Below are 26,927 nucleotides of genomic sequence, written 5' to 3' on the forward strand. Positions count from 1 at the left end.
AGTACAGTTGCTAAACTTACACAGAGTCATAGCTCTGTTGAGCCATCCATTCCCTTAGCTCTCAGCAGTCATGACTTTATGGGATTCTTCTTAAATAAAATTGATTCTATTAAAAAGAAAATCTTTGACATACTCCCGAAGATGATTGCTTCATCCTCAGCAAGTGAGACAGCATTGGAAGTAACTGTAGAACCTGATCTGTGTTTGGACTGTTTTGATCCTGTGGAGCTTCCTGAGTTATCAGAAATATTAGCTTCATCTAAACCTTCAACTTGTATGTTAGACCCAATCCCAACCAAATTATTTAAGGAAGTGTTCCCTCTGATTACCAGCCCCATTTTAGATATGATTAATCTATCTTTAGTAAATGGATATGTACCACAGGCTTTTACGTTAGCTGTAATTAAACCTTTACTTAAGAAACATTCGCTTGATCGAGATGACTTGAAAAATTACAGACCTATATCCAATCTTCCATTCTTATCTAAAATTCTTGAGAAAATTGTTGCTAATCAAATGTGTGAGCATTTACACAGCAATGACCTGTTTGAAGAGTTTCAGTCAGGCTTCAGAGCTCATCATAGCACTGAAACAACTCTGCTGAAAGTCACTAATGATATTCTTATGGCCTCAGATAATGGACTTGTGTCTGTTCTGGTTCTGTTAGATCTCAGTGCTGCATTTGATACAGTCGATCACAATATTCTCTTAGAAAGGCTGGAATATGCTGTAAGGATCAGGGGAACAGCGCTAGGCTGGTTTAAATCTTATTTGTCTGACAGACTCCAGTTTGTTCATGTAAATAATAAATCATCTTTAAACTCCAGGGTTAATTGTGGAGTACCACAGGGCTCAGTACTTGGGCCAATTCTCTTTACTATATATATATGCTTCCAATAGGTCAAATTATCAGGCAGCATAGGATAAATTTTCACTGTTAAAAGACAGAAGTTGTCGTCTTTGGACCGGAGTCTTTAAAAAAGAAACTGCTTAGTCAATCACTTAACCTGGATGGCATTGAATTGACCTCCAATAATAAAGTAAAAGACCTTGGTGTTATTTTTGACCAGGACATGTCATTTAAATCCCATATTAAACAGGTTTCTAGGATTTCTTTCTTTCACCTCCGGTACATTGTGTGAGATCTCTGCTGGCTGGTTCTGGCACTTCATTGTTCTCAGCTGCAACTCATCCAGCTAATGAGCTCATGGCTTTTTAAGACAGCTGCTGACACAGTCTGTTGCTGGAACATAGTCTCTGTTATGTGGACTTCTGTCAGCCTGCCTGATCGCTTGTTGTCCTGCCTTCCTGTCGATCTGCCCATCTGTCTGCCTGCCTGTCGCCATATGGACCTCTTCTTCAGAAAATCTGCACTGTAAATATTTCCACCGCCAGAACACTCTCTCTCTCTGCTCGGATCCTTGGGGCTTCCTCATCCTCTGGCTTCTAACAACTCTAATCAAGGTCTACCTAAGTTGGAACAATAAAACCTCATTTCAATCTAATTCTGTGCATCGAATCTGTGTCATCTTCTGATTTGGTTATATTTCGACAACCTGAGTAAATTAATGATAGTATGTTCCAGCCAGCAGACATGTCGAAAAACAAATCAGATGAAGATGAACAGACCTCCTGGAGGGAACGCCTCCAATCCACTGAGACCATGCTTCAACAGTTGCTACAACAACAAAGGACGACAGATGCCCATCTCACGGAACTTGGTGGTATGGTACATGCCTTAAGTGAAATATTAACCAAACTCTCACCCGCTCCTTCCAATCCTCCAGCTCGTTCTGAGAATCCTCAGCCACCCACAACCCACTCGTCCGGAATCCGAGAACCTGATTTCCGTCCGTCTGAACCTTTTGATGGCAACCCTAATAATTTTGGTGGGTTTTCTCTCCAATGTGAGTTGGCTTTTAGTCGTTCCCCTCTTTGTTTCCGACTGCTGCTTCCAAGATCACTTTTATTGTTACCTCCCTAAAAGGATCTGCTTTACGCTGGGCGCACGCTTTTCTCACAACTAACCCTATTGAGTCTCTGAGTTACGCTGTTTTTTTCAGTCACTTCAAGGAAGTCTTTGATCAACCACTCCAACAGGAGACAGCTGCTAAGAAGTTACTTACCCTCAAACAGGGAAAGAGGGCATTGGCGGAGTTCGCCATCGACTTCCGGGTGGCAGCACAGGAGGTGGGTTGGGATGAAGCGGCACTCAAGGGTATTTTTGTGAATTCCCTTACAGATCAGATAAAGGACCAGTTGGTTTTAAGAGATCAACCTGTGAGACTGGATGATTTAATCAAACTGTCAATCCGTATTGACAACCGCCTAAGAGAGAGACAAGCAGAGAGGAATCATAAGTCAGAGTGGCAGCACTTTATGGCACCTCGGACCGCTTACCTTGATACACCCACTTCCTCTTCGGAGGGATCTGTGGAACCTGAGCCTATGCAGGTTGGTCACACTCGTCTCTCTCCTGAAGAGCGACAACGTCGTTTTGGGGCTGGTCTTTGTTTGTATTGTGGACAAGGTGGACATTATGTTGCAAGATGCCCTAAGAAGGGAAAAGAGCACCCGCTGTTTTTCAGGCTCTTATAAATGATGTTCTCCGTGATTTCCTCAACCTCTTTGTGTTTGTATATCTGGATGATATTTTGATTTTCTCTCAGAACATTGATCAGCATCACCAGTATGTCAGGACCATACTCCAGAGGCTTTATGAAAACCAACTCTTTGTAAAAGCCGAAAAATGTGAATTCGGTGTTTCTTCTGTGACCTTCTTGGGTTTTATTTTTGAAGCAGGCAGGTACAGAACGGATCCTGAGAAGACCAAGGCAGTGGCAGAGTGGCCTACTCCAACGGATTGCAGGCAACTCCAAAGGTTCTTAGGTTTTGCAAATTTTTATAGAAGGTTCATAAAGAACTACAGTCAGGTCACTGTGCCTCTCACTCAACTTACCCTCTCACTCAACTTACCTCCTCTCTGAAGACATTCCATTGGTCCCCTGAGGCAGAGAAAGCTTTTTGCAAATTGAAAACTTAATTTTCTTCTGCACCCATTCTGACTCATCCTGAGCCTAGTGCGCAATTCGTTGTGGAGGTTGATGCTTCTGACATTGGAGTAGGGGCCATCTTGTCTCAACGTTCTCCTATAGACAACAAGGTGCATCCTTGTGCTTATTTTTCTCATCGTTTGTCGTCAGCAGAGCAGAATTACGATGTGGGAAATCGAGAGCTTCTGGCTATCAAGTTGGCGCTTGAGGAGTGGCGGAAGTCCCTTTTCTCATTTGGACTGACCATAAAAACCTCTCTTACATCCAAAATGCCAAGAGACTTAACTCCAGACAAGCCCGTTGGTCCCTGTTTTTTGCTCGTTTTAATTTTTCTATCTCTTACAGACCTGGCTCCAAGAACATCAAGCCCGACGCTCTCTCTCGCCAAAATTCTCATTCTGAGCAATCCAAGACTGAAGCTTCCATCTTACCGGAATCCTGCATTGTGGGCGCCCTCACCTGGGCCATTGAAAAGGACATCAGGGAGGCACAACAATCTGAACCAGACCCAGGTACTGGTCCTGTAGGCAAACTGTTCGTTCCGAACTCCGTCATCAATAAAGTTCTGGATTGGGTTCATAATAATAAACTTACCTGTCATCCGGGGATTAATCGTATGATCACTTTTACCAAGATGTATTTCTGGTGGCCCACTATGAATCCCGACATTAGAGAGTTTGTCGCAGCTTGTTCCACATGTGCCCGTAACAAGAACTCAAATCAACCTCCTGCCGGTCTTCTTCAACCTCTGTCTACCCCCAGTCGCCCATGGTCCCACATCTCTATTGACTTCGTCACTGGTCTCCCGCCATCTGACGGAAACACAGTCATCTTTACCGTTGTTGATAGATTCTCTAAGACTGTTCATTTTATTCCCTTAACTAAGCTTCCGTCTGCATTGGAGACTGCTCAACTTCTGGTTCTTCATGTCTTCCGTATTCATGGCATGCCCTTGGATATTGTCTCTGACCGAGGCCCGCAGTTCATTTCACAAGTCTGGAAGGAGTTCTGTAGGGCTATTGGTGCTACCGTAAGCCTTTCATCTGGTTACCACCCTCAGTCTAATGGGCAGACTGAGAGATGCAATCAGGAACTGGAAGTAGCATTGAGATGTGTGATTAATGACAACCCTTCTTCCTGGTGTAGACATCTCACTTGGATAGAATATGCCCATAATATTCATACTTCCTCTGCTACTGGTTTATCTCCCTTTGAGATTTCTCTGGGCTATCTACCTCCATTATTCCCCAGTATTGAACCTGACACTGTTGTCCCCTCTGTTCAGCATTATATCTCCAGGTGTCGTAAGATCTGGCGGCAGACCAGGAGGACACTTCTACGCACTTTGGAACAGAATAAAAGGTTTGCTGACCGTCACCGTTCCACTGCACCGGTCTACTGCATTGATCAGAAGGTCTGGCTCTCCACCAAGAATATTAAATTAAAGGATACTACTCGAAAGTTGGCCCCCCGTTTCATCGGTCCTTTTGTCATAGAAAGGATCATCAACCCTTCTGCGGTGAGACTCAAGTTGCCAGCTTCTATGCACATTCATCCTACCTTTCATGTTTCACAGATCAAGCCAGTCTCGGAAAGTCCCCTGAATCCACCCACCAAGCTCCCTCCCCCTGTTCGTCTCATTGATGACCATCCAGCTTACACGGTCAATCGTATCCTGGATGTTCGACGTAGGGGGTGTAGTTTTCAGTACCTTGTGGATTGGGCTGAATATGGACCTGAAGAAAGAACCTGGGTACCTCGTTCTCTTATCCTGGACCCTGCTCTCATTACATCTTTTTACAGACGTCATCCGGAGAAACGTTCGGGATTGCCTGGAGGCAATCGTTGAGGGGAGGGTACTGTGAGATCTCTGCTGGCTGGTTCTGGCACTTCATTGTTCTCAGCTGCAACTCATCCAGCTAATGAGCTCATGGCTTTTTAAGACAGCTGCTGACACAGTCTGTTGCTGGAACATAGTCTCTGTTATGTGGACTTCTGTCAGCCTGCCTGATCGCTTGTTGTCCTGCCTTCCTGTCGATCTGCCCATCTGTCTGCCTGCCTGTCGCCATATGGAACTCTTCTTCAGGAAATCTGCACTGTAAATATTTCCACCGCCAGAACACTCTCTCTCTGCTCGGATCCTTGGGGCTTCCTCATACTCTGGCTACTAACAACTCTAATCAAGGTCTACCTAAGTTGGAACAATAAAACCTCATTTCAATCTAATTCTGTGCATCGAATCTGTGTCATCTTCTGATTTGGTTATAGTTTGACAACCTGAGTAAATTAATGATACATTGCCAAAATTAGAATTATCCTGTCCAGGAGTGACGCTGAAAAACTAGTCCATGCATTTGTTACTTCAAGGCTGGACTATTGTAATTCTTTACTATCAGGATGTCCATAAAATGCAGTTAAAAGCATTCAGCTGATTCAAAATGCTGCAGCAAGAGTTCTGATGAAAATTAAAAATAGAGATCATATTTCTCCTATTTTAGCTTCCCTTCATTGACTCCTTATTAAATCCAGAATAGAATTTAAAATTCTCCTCCTCACATATAAAGCCCTTAATGATCTAGCTCCATCATACATCAGAGATCTGATTGTTCCATATGTTCCTAACAGACCACTTTGTTCTCAGACTGCAGGTTTACTGGTGGTTCCTAGAGTCTCTAGAAGTAGAATGAGAGGCAGATCCTTTAGTTATCAGGCTCCTCTCCTGTGGAACCAGCTCCCAGTTTTAGTCCGTGAGGCAGACACCCTGTCTACTTTTAAGTCTAGGCTTAAAACTTTCCTTTTTGATAAAGCTAATAGAGTGGCTTAGGTTATCTTCCTTATTTTTTACCTCCGCCTTCCTCCTTCCCTGTTGGATGGAGTAAGGGGGAGTCAGGTTTAGCCTAAACCGGCTCAGTTATGGTTGAGGTGTAAACACACCCTCCATTTCTGCTACCTGTATGACCCCTTCTCTTTTCGAATGGTTATAATTCAATTCAATTCAATTCAAAAATACTTTATTAATCCCAAAGGGAAATTAATTGTTGTTGTAGCTCATTATGAGGGTTTCCTCAAAGAGCTGTTGTAGATGCTGATGGTTGTGGGCAGGAAGGATCTCCTGTAGCGCTCCGTCTTACAGCAGATCTGAAGAAGCCTCTGACTGAAGACACTCTGTTGTTGTAGGACAGTCTCATGAAGAGGATGCAGCTCAGGGTTCTCCATAATGTTCTTCATTTTATGAAGAATCTGTCTTTCCACAATGATCCCCAGAGGTTCCAGAGGAGTCCCCAGAACAGAACCAGCCTTTTTTATCAGCTTGTTGAGCTTTTTTAAGTCCCTGGCTCTGATGCTGCTTCCCCAGCAGATGATGGCAGAAGAGATCACACTTTCCACAACAGACTTATAGAAGATATGCAGCATCTTGCTGCAAACACCAAAGGACCTAAGCTTCCTCAAGAAGTACAGTCTGCTCTGTCCCTTCTTGTAGATGGCTTCACAGTTGCATCTCCACTCTAGTCTGTTATCCAGGTGAACACCGAGGTATTAATACTCCTGCAGCACCTCCACTTCTTCTCCCATGATAGAAATAGTTTTTTACTTATTCATGTTTCTCTTAAAATCTACAATTATCTCCTTTGTTTTAGTCACGTTCAAAATAAGATGATTGTTTCCACACCATGCCACAAAGTGGTCCACCACCTTCCTGTACTCAGCTTCTTGTCCATCTCTGATCCACCCCACGACTGCAGAATCATCCGAGTATTTCTGCAGATGACAGGAGTCTGTCTTGTACTGGAAGTCTGAGGTGTACAGAGTGAAGAGGAATGGTGAGAGTACAGTCCCCTGTGGTGTTCCTGTGCTGCTGACTACCTGGTTAGACACACAACCCTTCAGTCTCACAAACTGTGGTCTGTTTGTCAGGTAGTCTTTGATCCAGGAGATTGTTGAGGCCTCCACCTGAGTCTTCTAAGTCTTCTAACCCTAACCCTAATCAGTCTGACAGTAAGAGGTATCCCAATCCATGTAGTTTTTAATATAACAATGGCCATCAGTGGGCTCTAGATGGACAAACTTTATCAGTTTATTATTTTACTTAGTGTCCCTACACGTGGCCCGTTCTGGGGTGGCCGAGCTCTGGCACTCGGTGGTTTGGTCTGGCCTCCCCAGTGGCCCCGTGCCGTTCCAGACCCTTTGTGGGGTGCCTTGAGATGACATTGTTTTAAATAAGCGCTATATAAATAAATAAACTGAAACTATCTCTGTAGTTATGCTGCTATAGGCTTAGGCTGCTGGAAGACAAAATGACCAGCTTGACTCTGTGTCTACCTGTGACAGCATTCTGGAGGGGGGCATCGTTCAAGCTTCTGCTGGCAACAACTTAATGCTCACCTTCTACAGATGATCCACTTGGCCCTGTCTTTCATTGTTTAACCCTTTCTCTCTGCTAGACATAGCAATTGACTGAGATTTTACTGTGACTAACTCTATGTGCCGTCTTTCAGACTCTAACCTTGAAAACTGGCTCAGAGTTGATCTGTTCTTTCTTTCTAGGTGAAACGACTAAAGGAGCTACATCCATTAACATTTACTTTTTCTTCCCACAGAAAGGACTCCTGGATCAGTGCTTCTGTATACTTTGTTTCTTCCTGTTAAAAGGGAGTTTTTCCTCTCCACTGTCGCTACATGCAAGCTCAGTATGAGGGATTGCTGCAAAGTCAACGCCAGTAACTGTCCACTGTCTCTACATGCTCATCCAGGAGGAGTGACTGCTACAAGTCTCTGACTCAATGCAATCTGCTGGGTTTCCTTAGATAGAAAAACTTTTTATCCAATTTGAATAAATAACTAACTCTGACTGCACTGTTCAATGGTTAGGATTAATTGTAATGTATGTACCTGACTGTTGTGAAGTGCCTTGAGACAACATGTGTTGTGAATTGGCGCTATATAGATAAACTGAATTGAATTGAATCTTTCTACGTTTCAGCCTAAACGTTCTGTATTTAGTTTCACTTTTTGAATTTAAATAATAAAAAAACTACTTTTTGATTGTATTCTAACTTTATTGAGTCACATCTGTATTTGGACCGTGCTCGTAATATTTTCAGCCTTAATGTAATGTCATCCATTAAAAACAATCTTGCTCCAGCTTACAAGCATACAGTAAATGTGTCTGGCAACAGCCAGAGGCATGGACAAACCAACGCAGAGAAAATGGTTCATTGAAATATAACAAAGAAAACCCCTTGTCAGATTGGATTTTTCAAATGAAGCAGTTCATGCAAAGACTGTGTATCGAACATAGCCTTCAGCTCAGCCTCACTCGATCTTCCTCAACATGTCTGGAAAAACAGAGAGTGGATAGTTTTGTTTTTGTGGAGCTTCTACACCACATCAATAGCATATTATTAGTGAACCTATTTCTCAAATCAGATCTTCAGTGTGCCCCGCCTAAGTCTAAATGTGTGAAATATGTTTACATTTGTATTTTAGGCAAGGAAAAGGTGAGTGGGAGAGAAAAGGTGGAAGTAGTAGATAAACCAAAAGTCCCGTGACTGTGTTCTTTTTCAAGAGCTCAGTGTGACACACAGGTAATGGATTCATTTGAGGCAGAATGACACATCAGAACCTGCCTATTTACTCATGTCTCACCCTTTTCTGTCAGACAGTGAAGGCAGGAGAAAAACGTGAGGCAGCAGAAGCATGGTTGGCCAAAAATAAAGAAGGGAATCCAAGACAGGAAAGCAAAAAACACAACAGAATGTACACAGAGATAAAGAACAGAGAGGGAGACAAAACAGGAGAGTCAAGGGCACACTCATTAAAACAATAAGAGTCAAAAATCATCTGGAGTCTGATTTGTCCCGTTCAGACTCGCTACACACTAGGACACGGTGTGGTACAACTCGTAGGTTGAAATCATACAGCAGAGTGTTTTGGGCTTACCACACAAACATAAATGCATACAGTGCACAATTCCTCCTACTGTTTACTTATTACTCAGTAGAAAAAGATAACTTATCCCAGCTTTCAAATTTGTTTTTATTGAACAATGGTGTAGTACTGCAGAGCAGCCCAAGATGTAAAACTGCAACTGTAATCCCAATATCAGTGTGTGCAATACTGCAAAAGGCAAAGGAGAGCTTGCATGAATATGTGGGCGGCCATTTTATTTTGAGTTCCGTACATTCATGCATTGTGTGCTAAAATATTTGGCCGGTTGATTAAACTAAAAGATAAATATAAATACATTTAAATATGTATAAATATAGATTTTATTGACTTGGAAGAAAAAACAAGAGATGGGTAAAGAAAATGGGTTAATTGCAATAAACCATCGCAGTATTTGACATTACTATCGCAGCAGGATGTTTCCCATAATATCAAGACCTCCTGTTTTACTGTACTAAAAGGCATTTTGGGTCAACTCTTCATATCATACAGTATCCGACACAATTACATTTTATACACTGCTCAAAAAAATAAAGGGAACACTCAAATAACACATCCTAGATCTGAATGAATGAAATATTCTCATTGAATACTTTGTTCTGTACAAAGTTGAATGTGCTGACAACAAAATCACACAGAAATCATCAATGGAAATCAAATTTATTAACCAATGGAGGCCTGGATTTGGAGTCACACACAAAACTAAAATGGAAAAAAACACTACAGGCTGATCCAACTTTGATGTAATGTCCTTAAAACAAGTCAAAATGAGGCTCAGTATTGTGTATGACCTCCACGTGTTTGTATGACCTCCCTGGGCATGCTCCTAATGAGACAGTGGATGGTCTCCTGAGGGATCTCCTCCCAGACCTGGACTAAAGCATCCGCCAACTCCTGGACAGTCTGTGGTGCAACGTGACGTTGGTGGATGAGAGAGAGCACATCTGGGACATCATGTCTCGACATGATGTCCCAGATGTGCTCAATTGGATTCAGGTCTGGGGAACGGGCGGGCCAGTCCATAGCTTCAATGTCTTCATCTTGCAGGAACTGCTGACACACTCCAGCCACTTGAGGTCTAGCATTGTCCTGCATTAGGAGGAACCCAGGGCCAACCGCACCAGCATATGGCCTCACAAGGGGTCTAAGGATCTCATCTCGGTACCTAATGTCAGTCAGGCTACCTCTGGCCATGCGGCCCTCCAAAGAAATGCCACCCTACACCATTACTGACCCACTGCCAAACCGGTCATGCTGAAGGATGTTACAGGCAGCAGATCGCTCTCCACGGTGTCTCCAGACTCTGTCACGTCTGTCACATGTGCTCAGTGTGAATCTGCTTTCATCTATGAAGAGCACAGGGTGCCAGTGGTGAATTTGCCAATCCTGCTGTTCTCTGGCAAATGCCAAGCGTCCTGCACGGTGTTGGACTGTGAGCACAACCCCCATTTATGGACGTGGGGCCCTCATACCATCCTCATGGAGTCAGTTTCTAACCGTTTGTGCAGACACATGCACATTTGTGGCCTGCTGGAGGTCATTTTGCAGGGCTCCTCCTGTTCCTCCTTGCACAAAGGCAGAGGTAGCGGTCCTGCTGCTGGGTTGTTGCCCTCCTACGGCCTCCTCCACGTCTCCTGGAGTACTGGCCTGTCTCCTGGTAGCGCCTCCAGGCTCTGGACACTACGCTGACAGACACAGCAAACCTTCTTGCCACAGCTCACATTGATGTACCATCCTGGATGAGCTGCACTACTTGAGCCACTTGTGTGGGTTGTAGAGTCCGTCTCATGCTACCACGAGTGTGAAAGCACCACCAACATTCAAAAGTGACCAAAACATCAACCAGAAAGCATAGGTACTGAGAAGTGGTCTGTGGTCTCCACCTGCAGAACCACTCCTTTATTGAGTGTGTCTTGCTAATCGCCAAAGATTTCCCCCTGTTGTCTATTCCATTTGAACAACAGCTGTGAAATTGATTGTCAATCAGTGTTGCTTCCTAAGTGGACAGTTTGATTTCACAGAAGTTTGATTTACTTGGAGTTATATTGTCTTGTTTAAGTGTTCTCTTTATTTGTTGGAGTAGTGTAAATAATCAATATGGCTCACCCGCCAGGGTGTCGTTCAGTAGCACAAGCAGACAGTGAAGGCATAGCACAAAAATATAGCTGTTCATGGTGGTCGGTTGACAACGAGCATCTGATTCTTAGCTTCTGTTCTGGCTCTGAACTAGAGCTCTACTTCACAGTTTTTAAGGACTAATCACTTCTAGTTGAAATATAAAATACGTAGATTAATCAGAACACAACTGGGCCATTCTATACCGAAATGGGATTTTTAAAACCTAGTTTCAGATTAAACAAACCATTTGTTTGATTTGTGATAACATGAACAAACAAATAAACAAAAAAAAACTTCAATGCCTTTTTTGGCATGACGGACACCTTAAACTGAGAAAAGTGTAAAAACTGCAGTAAAAAAAATTGGTTGAACTAAATTACTTCTTTGTCACAGTTTGTGACTTGGGAAACTTTAAATATATTTGTAAAAAACAAAAGCAGATTCTTAGTCTTCTAACAACTATTGTCAAACTCATCTCACTCCTCTCATTTCCAATATTGCGTTGGGGCTCGCCTAAGGCACCATTCATGCAAGAACTGCCGTTCAACAAACATATCTTGATTTACTCATTTGTAAACAAGCCATTCTTCCCATATAACAAGACCAGTTACAGAATCAAGAAGCCTAAGGTGGTTTCCTCTGCTACTATCCTTACACGACTGAAGAACACCCTTTGACCAACCTGAGCTGCTCCTGTAAAGCGTCCCCTGCTGGGTGTGGCTGGGGCTGCGGTACAACGGACCCCGGAAAGTCCTATCCTCATATATGGGAGCGATGTGGCGGTCTGGGGAGATGGTTGACCTAATGTCCTGTCCATGGTGGCTGTGCTGACTGGCATATGAACTCCGTATTCCTGCAGAACGAGAATCGTTAGAAGGTAAAAAGCTGGAATAATAAACTTCCAAGAAGTATAATGCTTACAGAAGCGAATGACCTTCCTCCAATGTGTTAATGAGAAATAATTCTAATCCCTATGTTTTTTAAAACAAGTAAAAGGGAAGAAACCAAATAAAAAATAAAATAAAAATACTGTCATTTAATTTCTGCCAACAATAAGGCTGTCCTGGTTTTCTATTTAGTCTGTTATAAGATAAAAATAGAAATATCTGAAGCAAACATCATGCCTCCTTTTATTGTCGTGTCATTGACAAAAAGCTATAGCATTTGATGAATTAGAAAGTTGCCACTGATTACCATACATCAATAATGAAACCTGCCGCAAAATATCAACAGCCTGATGTTCTGCAAGAGTTTGAAAAACAAGGCATGTCTCTTTTTAAATTACCTTAAGCCTACTCAGAAATGTATTGATATTTGACATCTTTATACTCAGCTGTGAAGTGAACATAGACTTTGTGAAAAATATAACCCCCAAGAACCAAAAGAATGCGATGTTAATGAAGGATAGAGTACAAACAGATGAAGAAATATCTGATTGATGTCTAACAAGTCAAATCTCTTTGTGACACTAGAGTGACCTGGTTTGGGTTCAGCCTCTTCATTGACCATATCTGCACCATTCCACTAACAGATTTCTTCTGCTCTTGCTTTTTTGCCACACTTAAATGCTGCAGATTAACATTAAAGTTTCTTTTGTGATCTGAAATATATTTAATTGCATCACAAAAGCAAAAACAGAATAAATCTGTACGAGTGCGAATACACAGCACTGTATTTTGTTTTTAGAGTAGGTGATTGAGAAACAAACACACAGGAAATGGGTTTCTTATGCAAACTGAATTCTGACAACGTACCGTACTGAAACCTGCTATACTATTGCTGGAGTTTTCATCAACTTTGATACTATACACAGCAGAGAAAAACTTAATTAATTTACTGAACATCTGTCTAAAACACAAGTAACTTAAACAAGTAGCATGACCACTAGTCTGACAACATTTTGTATAGATTAAGGCTGCATGTATCAGGAAAATATGTAATCGCAATACTGTTGCTGAACATTAATAATCATATTAATTAACCCACAATTTTGTCTACCACGGCGCAATGTTCTAATCACTCTCTGTGAGCTTAAGCATCTCAGTTATTAAAGATATATGGATGTCAACATAAAGGGCAGCTACAGTACATCTAACTGGCCCATTCTATTATCCTTATGCAGAGCATCAATCCATGTCACTTAAAATATAATATAATTACAAACTGCCTTAAAGCAGTGCGCCCTGATTGTGATACTGCAGACACTGATATAACAATGAATATTCAATATATAGTACAGCTGCAGTATAGACGTAAAGAGACTATCATGTTATAAGAGAGAAACATTATGAGTAGCTGTGGGATCAGTCTGAGTTCTCATCTTATCTTCAGTACGGATTCATTAACCAAACCAACATCACCAAAATAACTCCAAATCTCAGTGCATTCATGCATTTGCATCTTAAAGCTTGGAGAATTTCACACGTTTGCATCAGGCACAAAGTAGTGAAACCACTTTGATGTTATATCAGGGATGGGCAACATGAATTTTAAATTTGATCATGATATTTTGTGGTATTTACTATAATGGTAAAAAGATTTAGCAGATTCAATGCAGTCTTTTTGGCAAAAAATTGTTTGGCTATGATTTACAGTAACTAGTACCAACAATTGTGTGGTGCTTTTAACTGGTGCCTTGCCATCCTGCTCTACACCAACACTGAGGGTCTAACCAGATGATGGCTGGTTAACTAGTCAGGCTATCTGCTCTGGTAGACAGCCCGCAGTTAGCTGAAAAACTGACATGCCACTCGTCATTTGTCAACAATAGTTTTAAAATTGTTCCCTTAAAAGGCATTGATAGGTGGCATTCCTTAATTGTCTGTGTTTTTCCAAGACCAGAAATATTTTGAAATAACTTTTACTTACAAGCGAGGAGGAGTACCATTTCTTCATGGTTTCTGCAGGTTAATTAGATAAAATTTAGGAATTTTCAAGACCATCATGATTTAAATTTAGGACCTACCCAAATTACAAAAAGTTACTAAACTTAATGATTTTAAGTTAAGTAAGTAACTCAAGTTAAACATGTTACTAAACAATAAACATTGTAGTTGGTATTGAAAACAGGTAATTGTTAACTACTATAATCTGTTTTTTAGGCTCATTCTCCTAAAGAAAAGGGTTTTGGACGCCACAACAAGAATGTTTTGATTTCAGTTCTCTGAACAAACAATAAAACAGTTTCAAAAGCAGATTTCTCTCATCTCCTACTATCACAGCATAATAATACCCTATATGCATAGAACCATAACAAGCAGATGACTCCTGCCAGCGTGTCCTAAAAAAACAAATGGATGAAGCAACAGAACTAAATCAAATACCTAATCGAGACTTTTAAGGCCTAAAACTGAAAACATAAAATTGACGACTTTTTTGAGTTTCAAGATCCTGCAAAAACCCTGTTCTTTCAGCTAGTTGACCAGCAGTGTGGAGCAATGTGTAGTGTGCTCCATACAGCAGGAATAAAACCTCACTTTACTTTGTATTGGTAACTGAATTTTTCAAGACACAAAGCAACATGTACTTTTGTCCTTACTCTGTGAACGAGAAGTATTACTCTGATCCCTCTACAAGGCTGAGCTAGCAGAGAGATCTAGAAAAGCAGAAAAAGACCACACAATACAAAAACTACCAGGAAGCAAGTGTTGGAACTTCAAAGTTAAGCAAAGGCACTATATGAACTTGGACAGAAGATGATAGCTGGTATGAAAGTTTCTGTTGAGCATTCAGTGATGCTTAATTATATTTAACTGAAATACAGTAAAATGCTGTTGAGACAAAGCTTTGTTTTCTTTATGAGACACAATGTAAATTCACAGTGTTAAATTATGGAGAGGCCATTAATGTTTAAAGCTTTAGGGCTCCTTCTCTGAGCTGAGGAAAAATGAAAAACACATGGCTGATGTGAAATGTGGAAGAAAGAGGGACTATAAAGATGGCTCCTTTTCGTTTTTCTACCTTTAAATCCAAATGAGCCCACCCAGTGTAAGTGATCTCAAAGCCCATGTTTGTTTGTGCTAAACCTCACATTAGTGGAGCTCATAAAACTGTGAATCCCCGTGGACCACTATGCAGTTGGCAACTTACTGCTCATTGCACATATCGAGAGCCTGCAGACGTCATCTGGGTCCTCTCCAACAGCATGAGCTCAGCCGCAGACTGTAACTAAATACCGAGCCTACCATGCAGAACCAGCTAAATAAGTGAGTCCTGTCACAATATAAAAGGAAAGAATTAATAAATTGGGATGTTTCCTTGTGGACTGGAGACTCTGGGGAGGAATGAGAGCAAAGCTTTTAGATGAAACTGGTGGACCATTTTGATGCTGAGGTCTTAAATAACAACAGCTCTACAAGAAGCGTGGGGAAATTTGCTCAAAAGATAATTTCTGTCTAAAAAACAAAAGAATAGAGCATCATTTGACTTTACTAATAATTATTAAAATGGTAATTGTGCTCTAAATTCTGAGGTGGCAGGGCACTGACAGCTGTGGGGTCAAGGATATATATGTTAATATAACATCAGTTTGCTTTATATGAAATATAGAATATTAGAGGATCTGAATGAAACCTTTGGGAATGTCAATTTGATTAATCTTGTATACTGTATATGTACACTGCCTAAGTTAACCAAAGTGGTTCACTCTCAACACAAAACGATGAATATACACACCTATAAGAGACCTATTTATTGCTGGATGTTCTGGATGCTTCAGGCTTGTAATTAGCCCAATGTGATCATACCTGGTCATGAAGGTGGAGCATAAACTTAGACTAGAAAATTTCGGAAGAAATTTAGACGGGGCCTGCCTCTTGATGCGTGCTTCTCGGACCGCAGCTTGCTATTTAAAATTCATTGTCTATGCTATTATCAGTTTAAAAAAATTACTAGTAACTCTGGAAGACTGAGGCTTTTATTTTGAAATTTTCAGTAAGCCTTATTTTAAAAAGCCAACACTGGGTGAGTTTCAACATTAGTGTGAAGCCCAGTCCTGAAATGATCTATGGTTTAAAATGCCAAGGCTTTTATTTTGTAGAGCATGTTTTGTCTTATTTTGAAAGTCCAGCATGGTTGTCCCTTCAGGTCTGGGTTAGTTCCATTAGTTAAATAGAACCCGTTTGCTGTTTAAAAATCATTTTCTATGCTCTTGTCAGTTCACAAAATCCATAGTAACTCTGGAAGACTGAGGCTTTTATTTTGAAAGTTTCAGTAAGCCTTATTTTAAAAGGGCCAACATAGTCCCATTTCCAACACTTGATGAGCTTCAAAAATAGTGTAAAGGCCAGTCCTTCAATGAATCTATAGTTTAAAATGTAAAGGCTTTTATTTTGTAGAGCATGTTTTGTCTTATTTTGAAAATCAAGCATGGTTGTCCTTTCAGGTCTGGGTTATTTCTATTAGTTATATAGAACATGCTTGCTATTCTAAAACCATTGTGTATGTTATTATAAGCTTTAAATAATCATTAGTAAGCATGGAGGGTTGATGAAAGAAATTGAAATCACTGTTGTCTGGGTGTTGGAACAGCAGTATATGCTGTTTAAGTTCCCCACACAACATGGCCGCCGTGTAGTTGCCTCCTATGAAGATGGACAAAGGGTTAGGGGTCGGGTCAGGTTTAAGCCATAGAAATGAATGAAAATCAATGAAAGTCAATGCAAAGTCCTCAGAAAGATAGTAATCCATGCATGCGTCTGTGTGTGTGTGTCTGTGTGTGAGACACAGAGAGGCAGAAAGAAAGACAGAATCACATCCAGACATATACAGTAGGAGATACACAGAGCTATAAATAGAACAGTGAGGAATGAATCAGCCAATCAGCAAAGAGCGTCAGTGTAACTTGACACCTGCTGTTTCTCACTCACGCAGCACCTCACTCTGTGTCTCCCCTGGTCTAGGCATTATAACATGGAAGCGCATGCTCCCGAACGACTGGCCATAACTCGGAAACCGTAGGGGCGATCGATGTCATTCTTGGACCATTTTTATCAGAACGGACAGGGGAACATTAATATTCATCCCTTTTTGTTGAAAATATAATAATAAAGACACAACACTGGATGAAAAGAGAGGGAAAATGGAGAAAAAGACAAAAATGCCTGAACATGCTCCCGAACAAAGTCTAATATCTCGGAAACCGTACATGGTATTTGAAATTTTTTTAAACTGTGGGCGACAGCTATCCCTCGTCCCCAATCATGGAGATTTTCATAGCTCTATGTCATTCACAGTATAAAATAGGAGGATGGAAATAAATGGTGTCACCCATGGATTACTGGTCAAACTCTCATTGAAAATACATGGGAGGCCTACAGAATTCCTGTGAGTCTTGGCGATCGAGGGTGTTTTGACAGAAATCTATGAAACCTAGAACAATTTTAAAGTTATTGTGTGAAAGCAGAGGCCCGGCCCTACAAACTGACCGAAAATTGTGACTTTAGAGCGAAATTTGTGGAACGTGAGTGCCAGTTAAAAATAATTTTTCCTGAAAAAATCCCCTCTTTCTACACTCTAGTAACTGCCATCTCCACTGTTAGAGTGTGATTTTGTTGCAAACTTTGTGTCGCTTGAAGTCTAATTTTAGAGAAACCGTAGCAGTTATCAACAAACCGTTTTCATTTCTGAAGAGCCGGCGGATTTTTCTACAAACTGAAAGTCAAACTGTGTTTCTAGGTGAAAGTATGGCGATACAGTAGAGCCTCAAAAACAGTGAATTTTGAGGATTCCTCCGCCCCTGACTCCATTCATTCCTATGGGGATTTTGGGGGGCGGTTTTTCGTTAATTACGTCGCCATGGTAACTCGAAACGCCAATAAAAGTAATAGCACACCTCCCGGGACCGAGCCGGACGTTTTGATATATATATTGTGGGGGTGCACGCTACGGTTTGGGCCGCATTAATCTGGACGGAAGAAAAATAATAAAGAGTCCAGTTTAGAGGTGAATAGTAATAGGTGCCTCCATGCAATGCCTCCTATGCATTGCTATGGCAGGCCCCAATAAAGCTTGCTAGTACCGGGTTGGACTCCTTTATAACTGCCTTAAAGTTGTAAAACAGTCTTAAAAAGACAGAATCGCCCAGTTGCTGAAGATTTGTTGGTTGCACATCCATGATATGATTAATCAATTCCACCACATCCCAGCGGTGCTATGTCATGTTCAAGAAACCAGGATGAGATGATTTGTGACATGCTGCACTAACCTGCTTGAAGTAGTCATCAGAAGATGGGTATAGTGTGGCCACAAAGACATGTACATGGCCGGCAATAACACTCAGGTAGGCTGTGGGGTTTAAACAATGCTCAATTGGCTCTAAAAGGCCCACAGTGTACCGTGGTTATATCCCCCGCACCATTACACCACCACCACCAGCCTGAATCAAGGCAGGGTGGATCCTTGCTTATAGGTTTAATGCCAAATTCTGACACCACCAACTGAATGTTGTAAAAATTAGACTCTGACCGGGCAAAATGTGATGTGTTTCGGGTTTGGAGATTTCATTCCAGAGATATTCAACAAGTGATATTTAGAGTCCAAGTCAAGTCTCTAGTCTTTGAGGGGCAAGTCTAACTCAAATCTTAAGTCTTTTGCCCCAATTCAGACCCAACTCTTAAATCTCTAACGACTGAAATTAACATTTTCTTGTGAAATCCACAACATGTAGTGCACCTCTGACTCTGCATCACTGTAAGTTAGGATTCCAACCCTGTACTGTTAGTCCTAAGACCTAAATTACCACATGATCAACTGATACTCATCTGTTAATCTTTTATTAACGGTTATCTTTTAGTTGTTTAACTTAACATCCAAAACTCTGCTTAAAGCTGATTTATGTTATTTTGAAAATTGGTGGCCAACATTGCAATGTTTCACATATGGTAGAAGAAAATAATTACTGCGTAAATAATTTGGTCCCCTATGTTTACAACATGAAATTAATAATGGATCTTATTGACATGCTTTTTTACTGTCAGTTTCATGATGGTTTAGATGGCTTTATGCTGACTTTATGTTTGAAAATGTGTCTAAATGTTGCAACCCCTTTATGTACTGATTTATAAATGACAAACATGCGAAAAAGGCTATTTTTCCATCTTTTTTCAAAAATTGTAATTAATCGCATCACTACAATAGATTTGAACAGTTTAGAGGATTTATGCCGTTTATGAGGTTTATGAGACTCTCTATGGGGTGAGAACGCTGTCAAAAACAATGTGTATGTAAAGACGGAAATGTGTGCATATTAGTCAATAGTTGTGCATAAGTAAAATCCAAAAGAAGCATTATATATTTTCTCTGTAAGAATACAAAATAAAATGTTAAAGCTTCAAGAAATTACAAACACAAAGTTCAAGTTTACAGTTGTGGTTTATTCTTTATGAATACAATATGCTATAACAGTTTGTGAATATGATTTATTTTCTTTGAGAATACGAATTTACATCAGCGACTTGGCGTCACGTGATCTCAGGCTGGTTAGTGGAGCACAGTTAGTCAATTCGCGTTGCGCATACGTTGTCACACTCCTCACCGCCAGTAAACGTAGTGCCGGAATGGGAGATAATTCAGTCTAAAAGGAATATTAGGAACAGAGGGGAGATAGGGGGGAAATCAAGAGTATTATAAATAAAGCGATGTTCTTATTTTTATGAAATACAAAACTAAAACATAGAATATGGTGGGTGGAGTTATACAATGATGTACAGTAGGTGGCAGTATGCACCTCTGAATTTGTTGCGAACAGCCAGCAGAAGAATAGAAGAAGCAGCAGCACTAGTGCCAAAAGAACGGACCAAGAAACTACGGTACAAAGCCAGGTAATGTGAAAAAGTTTATATATGTCTTAATGTCGTTAATATATGCCCTTGGTCCGTTTTTTTGGCGCTGGTGCTGCTTCTTCTTCTTCTCTTCCTCTGCTGGCGGTTCGCAACAAATTCAGAAGTGCATACTGCCACCTACTGTACATCATTGTATAACTCCACCCACTATATCCTGAGCCTGAGATCACGTGACACCAAGTCGCTGATGTAAATTCGTATTCTCAAAGAAAATAAATCGTATTCACAAACTATTATAGCATATTGTATTCATAAAGAATAAACCACAACTGTAAACTTGAACTTTGTGTTTGTAATTTCTTGAAGCTGTAACATTTTATTTTGTATTCTTATAGAGAAAATATACAATACCTCTTTTGGATTTTACTTATGCACAACTATTGACTAATATGCACACATTTCCGTCTTTACATACAGTTTGTTTTTGACAGTGTTCTTACCCCATACTCTCCTCACCTTTACTATTCAGTATCCAAATTATGTTTACTTTATATTTACCTTAAAATCAAGGTACAAGATGTTACTACTCAGTGCACTACATCTGTAAATGGTTTTACCTATTGCCCCTTATAGAAAGAGAGAAGAATAAGAGTTAAATTAGAGTAAAGGATATTTTTTCTCAGGGCACAGTTGTGACAAACTCAATAGTCAAAGAAGCCTTTCACATGTGGTACTGCACGCAATACACAGTAGCTGCAGGTTGGCAGGAAATCAGCAGCTCTGTTGTTCAAAGGTTTGTAGGGGAGCAGTGGGTGGAGGTAATGGAAGACATAAGAAAAGGCGGGCGAATCAAACAGAGAAGAATATAAAAGGGGTGTGATGTGGTGGTGGGGGCGGGGTGGGGGTGTGGCACAAATAAAAGGAGTGTTAATGAGGTCGTCTGGACCACCAAAAAGTTTTCAGTCATTGTAAAAGCCTATCATAAAAGTGGTTGTTCAGACCCGGTGGCAATATATATCCTGTGTGATCTGCAGAAAAGTGAATAGGGTGGACTGAATGCAGATTTGGATGCATCGTCAAGCCATTAAGGTGACTTAACACACTTCTGATCACATCTGAAAATCTGTCCAGGGCGTCACTAAAATACCACTGGCCTGACATGAAACAAAGGAATGTGACACAACCACCAAGATGGCTTCACTCTTTCTGTACAATAAACTTAAAATCATAAACAGTTGCGAGTTTGGTTAAGATGAAACCAAAGTACACTTGTTGATAAGATGTTTTCCTGTAGTGGTAATTACATTCAATTGACTTTTTATACATGTTATCCTAATAATGATTGTACACCCTGGTACCGCTGTCATGTAAACTGCTATATTCAACACAGGACCAGCAATGTTGCCTTGCATGGTGTGACAAAGTATTTGTGTAGACAAGATAGTTGGGTTGAAAACAGCCGAAGGTGGACTGCTGCGGCGTGAGAAGAAACGGGGTAATAGCTTTCTAGCTCAGCTAACATGCAACTCTTCAGGTTCACAAATTATTTATTTTCTGCTTCTTTCCTTTCCCTCATGTCACTTCTGTTGCATAACCCATCTTACTGGAATGTTGGTAAAACAAATCTAGCAATGATGAATATGTAATATGTTTATATTTATTTAATAAAATAGGTTAATGAATAAAAGTCAGAAATATGTATTTTTTACCCCTTTTATTGAAATGACAGTAACACAAATGTATTTTGGACAGATAAGGTGAATATCTTATTAAAATTATTTCAATTTAATAATCAATCTTTTCCATATCAGTGAGAATTAAACTACAACAAAAAGAGGAAGGTGCATAAAAGCATCATTCCACCCACTTTATGGGCAGCCGTGTATTTCATAGAAGAACTGGTAAGACTAAGGTTCATTTGAACTGTAGAACCTTTTCAAGCTGTTATTTGCCTCAGAAAACAACTTCAAAACTTTCCGTAACGACAAGACAGCTTTACAACAGAGGCGCGAACACTTTTCACAACACTTTTCAGATGAATATTAATGCTAGGTGAGAACTAGCACACTTCACATCACCAGGTCTTAACAGATGAACCAATGGGGCCTTTGGCACATGTGCAAACAAGTGGGGACAGAATTTTTCCAGCATCTGAACCTTCAGGTCTGTATCTCTCTCTTTCAGCAACTCTACAAAGTAGCCACATTTAAATAGCCCATCGTGAAACTGGTCTGCGAGCCTTATTTACTCTATTCCCCTGATAGAAGGGCTACAGTCACTTCAAAAATGCATCTGCAAATTCTCTGGGAGAAATAACACTGCTGCCTGTTGAGGATGAATGGCCCACATTTCTTTTGTGTTATAGTCATTTAATTCCCCCCCCCCCTCAGCCCTCTCACCGTGGCGTTAACAGATTACACTTGGCAGAGACTGGATGAAAGGCGGCAGTGGCTTGGCTCACTTTGGAGAAACAGATATAGCAGGACCCATTTCTCAAATATAATATTCAAAAATCCTGTCAGACCAGCAAATTCTCAGCAAATAAAAGGGAAAGGATTACCAAAATCTCACCACACACAAAAAAGTAACCATAGTAGCAATAATAGGTTGCAGGATGGTCAAAACTTCAAAGGCAGCTTGGCTTGTCAGAATGAGAGAGCAGATATGCTATTTCCTCTTTCACTCTGTCGCACTCTGCTCTCCGATGGACAGAATGTAATGAGCATATTATTAGGGACAATTTGTCTTCATTTTCCATTCTGCAGTAGCAAAGGGAAGCTATGACATCCTACCAGAGTCTGTGCAGGCGGTGGGACCAGGTGGGTAGTACAAAAAAAAATTTTAAATGAGAGGTCAGGAAGGACACAAAGGGATAGAAAAAAACCCACAAAAAAGCCAAGACTTGTTGAAACCTATAATTCAGGAATGAGTGATCTAAGTGGAAATTTGAATTTCAGAAAAAAACCTTTAAGTTTGGGCTGTTTGGTGGTATTTTTCCGCCAATTTGGAAATAGGTCTGACTACATGATCATTCCACTTCCGATTAATATGGCTCATCAGACACTGGTAACAAATTACTGTAATAAAAGCAAAGTGTAGAGAGTGTGTTTGTGTTCAATAAAAAAGAATATAATAGGAATAAGATAGCAGCTCAAGTAAAAAGTGGAAGAAAAAAGGAGGATACGAAGAAAGGTCAGTAGAAGAGCTGGAATGGAGTTTCAGAGATCTGTCATTGTCAGTCATCGTGGCAGGTTTATTTCATTTTTTGAACATCAACTTCACATTCAGAGAACAATTTGAAACTAGTAAAACTTTGGAGTGAAGGCTAAGCTTGAAAAAAATGCACACACTAGGAAAAGTGAAACAAAACTTTTAAAGATGCTTTCAAGGACCTGAAAAGATTCTGAAAACCTGACTTATCAAAAAGCTTATTTTTTAAATCAGGTTTACAAGAAGTAGCAAGAGGACAATAAAATATAAAACCCTTTAAAAGAAACATTTATTTATAAGCTCAGAATCCTTGTCGAGATCAATACCCCATGTAAACTTAAACAGAGGCAGGGCTGCTGTTCTAAACCATACAATAAGATCCGCTGATAGATATACTGGGTTTTCTGAGAAACCATCCAAATTAAGAGAAATAAATGTATCACTCTGTGGGGTATGAACCTTATGGAGAACCGACCCTGCCATAATTAAGAATACATACAGAAATAAATAAACAACATAATAAAATAATTACTGGGCCAAAAAGTAGCTAGAAATATAAATTAGTGCACCATTAAATGCAAGAAAATAATAAAAAGAAAGGATTGAATCAATAATTGATTATTTAATCAGATATAAATATATATTTCCATTTTAATCCACTATTTTTATTCAACTCAGTTATTTTCAAATCATGTTTTTTTTTTTTTACTCTATATTTTTCCATTGTTTATTTGATCCAACTAAACTTCTTGCTGTTCTTAATGTTTTTCCCCCTAAAAAATCAATTATTTTTCAAATTATTTTAGTCTAAGTATTCTCTCATTGTCAACAGGATAGAGTAAACTATTCTGACTAATTTCTTTAGCAATAACATGACTGAAGTTAGCTCCTGCTAGCAGTCCCTTTTCAGAACCAGGAAGTCATAATGAGGCTCAGCAGCTACTTCCTGGAGGCTTGACCTCAGCCAACAGGAGAGAAGCTGATGCAGTGATGCTGTTCCAAGACCCGCCCCTATGTCCCCCCCCCCCCCCCCCCCCCCCCCCTTTTATTTTTACATTATGGGATGCAGGTTGAGACAGAAATGAGACAGAAAAGCCAAAACATCAACCAAGGAATGTAAAAAAGAAAGATGGAAATAAATGAGCTCAGGGAAATGTGTTGGGTAAAAAAACACAACAGGGATATATTATAAGGGAAAATATATCAGTGAATAATTTGAAAAATTATTTATTTATTGAGGGGAAAAAACATGTTTTAAATATATTTGGGTAATAAATATGAAAGAAATAAAAGCTATAGGCCCCACTTCTCTCTTTCGTGCTTCTCTTTTTTTTCCTTTTCATTTCAGTCTCCGTGTCTGTAACAATTGAAATAATCCCAAAGCAGTTTCTAATAAAGTTTCTTTTATAAATATCAAGCAGAGCTTTAAAGCGTTAGCTGTAATGCTCCACTTGTGAAAGTAAATCTGTTGGGCTTTTTCTTGGCACTCAGACAACAATTCTGAGCGCTACTCTGCTGGACAGGACATGGTAAAAAAAAAAGGTATAAGAAAAATAAGACAGCAAAAAATTCACTTGTATTAAAAAGACAAAGAAAAAATATAGAGTTCGAGAATACATGGATGATTCTAAAAGTAGCGGTTTAAATAAAAATAGTGGATTAAAATAGAAATATATATTTATATAAGAATAATTGATCAATTATTAAATAAATCTCTTCTTTTTATTAACTTGTTGCATTTAATGGCGCACTAATTTATATTCCTAGCTACTCTTAGGCCTAGTAATTATTTTATTGAGTCATTCATTAATTTGTGTCCGTATTCTTAATGATGGCAGGATTGGTCCTCCATGTCTCTGAGCTTTATTGTTTGTACTGAAATAAATGACGTTAACCTACTGCATTGTCAACAAGACTTATAGTCGATTTCCTTCTGAAATAATATGACTTATTTGAACATCAAACTTTCACCTATTCCATTTCAGCAGTCCTGCAGGACAGCCTGATATGTAATGCTAAAACTGACACGAATAATGCTCAAACATTTACTGATACACATGGCACCTGCTAAGGATGACATATAGACCAATCACGAATGAAAGACACCAGTGGAGGCAGCACGAACATCTAAACAAAAGACAGACATTACAATCAAAATTTCACCTTTAATGTCACCATCTATGAGGGCATCTGAGGAAATCCCAGGCAGCATGAGGTTGAGAAGAAATAATTGTATTATTCGTTAAACAGAAGATTTGCTGAGAAGGAGCTTGGTTAACCTTCTAAAAGACAATTTTAATGCTGCAGATGAATCCCTTGCATAGCTTGAGTGTAATTTTGAAATTTCTGGACAGACAGTAGTTGAATGCAAGTGTGGCGACTATCTGCATGAGAAACAGTTTATTACTCTTTGTACTGCAAGAAACTACACTAGTTACTGAAATGCACAAAAAGTCTTGATTATCAGAAAATGTTGTGTAGTAAAAGTAGTCTTGATTATTTGTTCAGACTACTCTGAGAGTAAACACAGGCAGGTACTTTCCTGTTGGTTTACCTCCAGATAAGGACTAGATATAAATTCCGGTTCATCTGCCAGCTCTCATTTTTGCTCTTATCTCTTACAAGGATGACACATGCAAACCTGTTTGAGCAGGAATGTTCTTCCAAAAATATCCTGATCTGTTCTTGGGAAAAAATTAACTAAACAAGAACAGCCATTCTTACTGCGACACAACACTGATTTGTAGTTATTGTGTCCACAGAAACCCTAAAGTTAGCCTTAATCTGACCTCAATTCACATCTCAAAAATAACCCTAAACAGGATAATAATAACATTTACCCTCATTATGACCAGGCTACAGTCCCCATAGGCAGCACTGGTGCAGACAAGGGAAGTGATTTTCTTCTAATAAGGTCCTAGTAAGATAACAACCCACAATCACACATAGACACAGTCATAAAGTCATGTCTCTCTTACCCCAATCAATCAGCTTATGCTAATTACTTCTAAATAATCTTCTATAAAATGTAGAAGATCACCGATGCACATAAGAAAGCAGTGTTAGTGTGTGTGTGTGCATTTAGTAACACACCTGCGAGGCTGTCGGGTCGAGTCATCCTCTCGTAAATGTCGTAGCTCTGAGGTCCGTAGGGGTCAGCGTTGTGGAGCATGGAGCGAGGCAGAGTAGAGCTGTAGTGCTGGGGCACAGCGGTCATGCTAGCCCTGACCGGGGATGAAGAGTGAGCAGGTTGTTTAGTCAGCGGAGGGTTAACACTGTCCATCATCGTCAGAGGTGAGCCCATGCGGCCCGACGATGACCCTGCCGAGGTCTGATAGGGCGAGGTGGTGCGGCTAGCGGAGCCAGACCGTGAGTTTGTGGAGCTGATGCGTCTCAGTCCCGCAGGGGAAGTTTTCTGGAGGGAATATGGTGAACCACCACCGCCCCCAATGCTACCAGTGCGCTGCACAGAGGGCAAGGTTGTAAAGTGGATATTGGAGAGGGGTTTGGGTTCTGTTACAATAGGGGAGCCGTAGGCAGTGCCAACAGAGGTGCGCAGGGAGCCACGGGAAGGGGAAACACTGCTGGTGTAGGCCGGCGAGTGAGAGCGAGAAGGCACTGAGCTAACCCTTCGCATAGCACGGCCAGGCAGAGCTGCTGTGACTCCTGGAACCTGCGGGCAATAAAAAACATAATTGGCAATATGTCTCTTCAGCCTAAAAGGTGCTATAAAGAATATTAACATGTTGTGTTGAACTCTCTGACATGCACCGACTTCTAGAATGAGAATGACACTTTAAATAACACGGCATTATATAAG

General features: G+C 40.3%; 1 protein-coding gene across 1 annotated transcript in view; it reads right to left on the reverse strand.

Moving 5' to 3' along the window:
• LOC124870802 (plakophilin-4-like) overlaps positions 1 to 26,927 on the reverse strand; it is a 109,246-nt gene that overhangs the window by 36,755 nt on the left and 45,564 nt on the right. The window contains exons 7-9 of the mRNA XM_047369607.1: positions 26,201 to 26,780; positions 25,271 to 25,297; positions 11,800 to 11,970 (exon numbers count right to left, since the gene is read on the reverse strand). Coding sequence (XP_047225563.1) covers positions 11,800 to 11,970; positions 25,271 to 25,297; positions 26,201 to 26,780 — 778 coding nt within the window. The remainder of the gene's footprint in view (positions 1 to 11,799; positions 11,971 to 25,270; positions 25,298 to 26,200; positions 26,781 to 26,927) is intronic.

The sequence above is a fragment of the Girardinichthys multiradiatus genome, chromosome 7 (genome assembly GCF_021462225.1).
Source record: "Girardinichthys multiradiatus isolate DD_20200921_A chromosome 7, DD_fGirMul_XY1, whole genome shotgun sequence".
NCBI classification, from domain to species: domain Eukaryota; kingdom Metazoa; phylum Chordata; class Actinopteri; order Cyprinodontiformes; family Goodeidae; genus Girardinichthys; species Girardinichthys multiradiatus.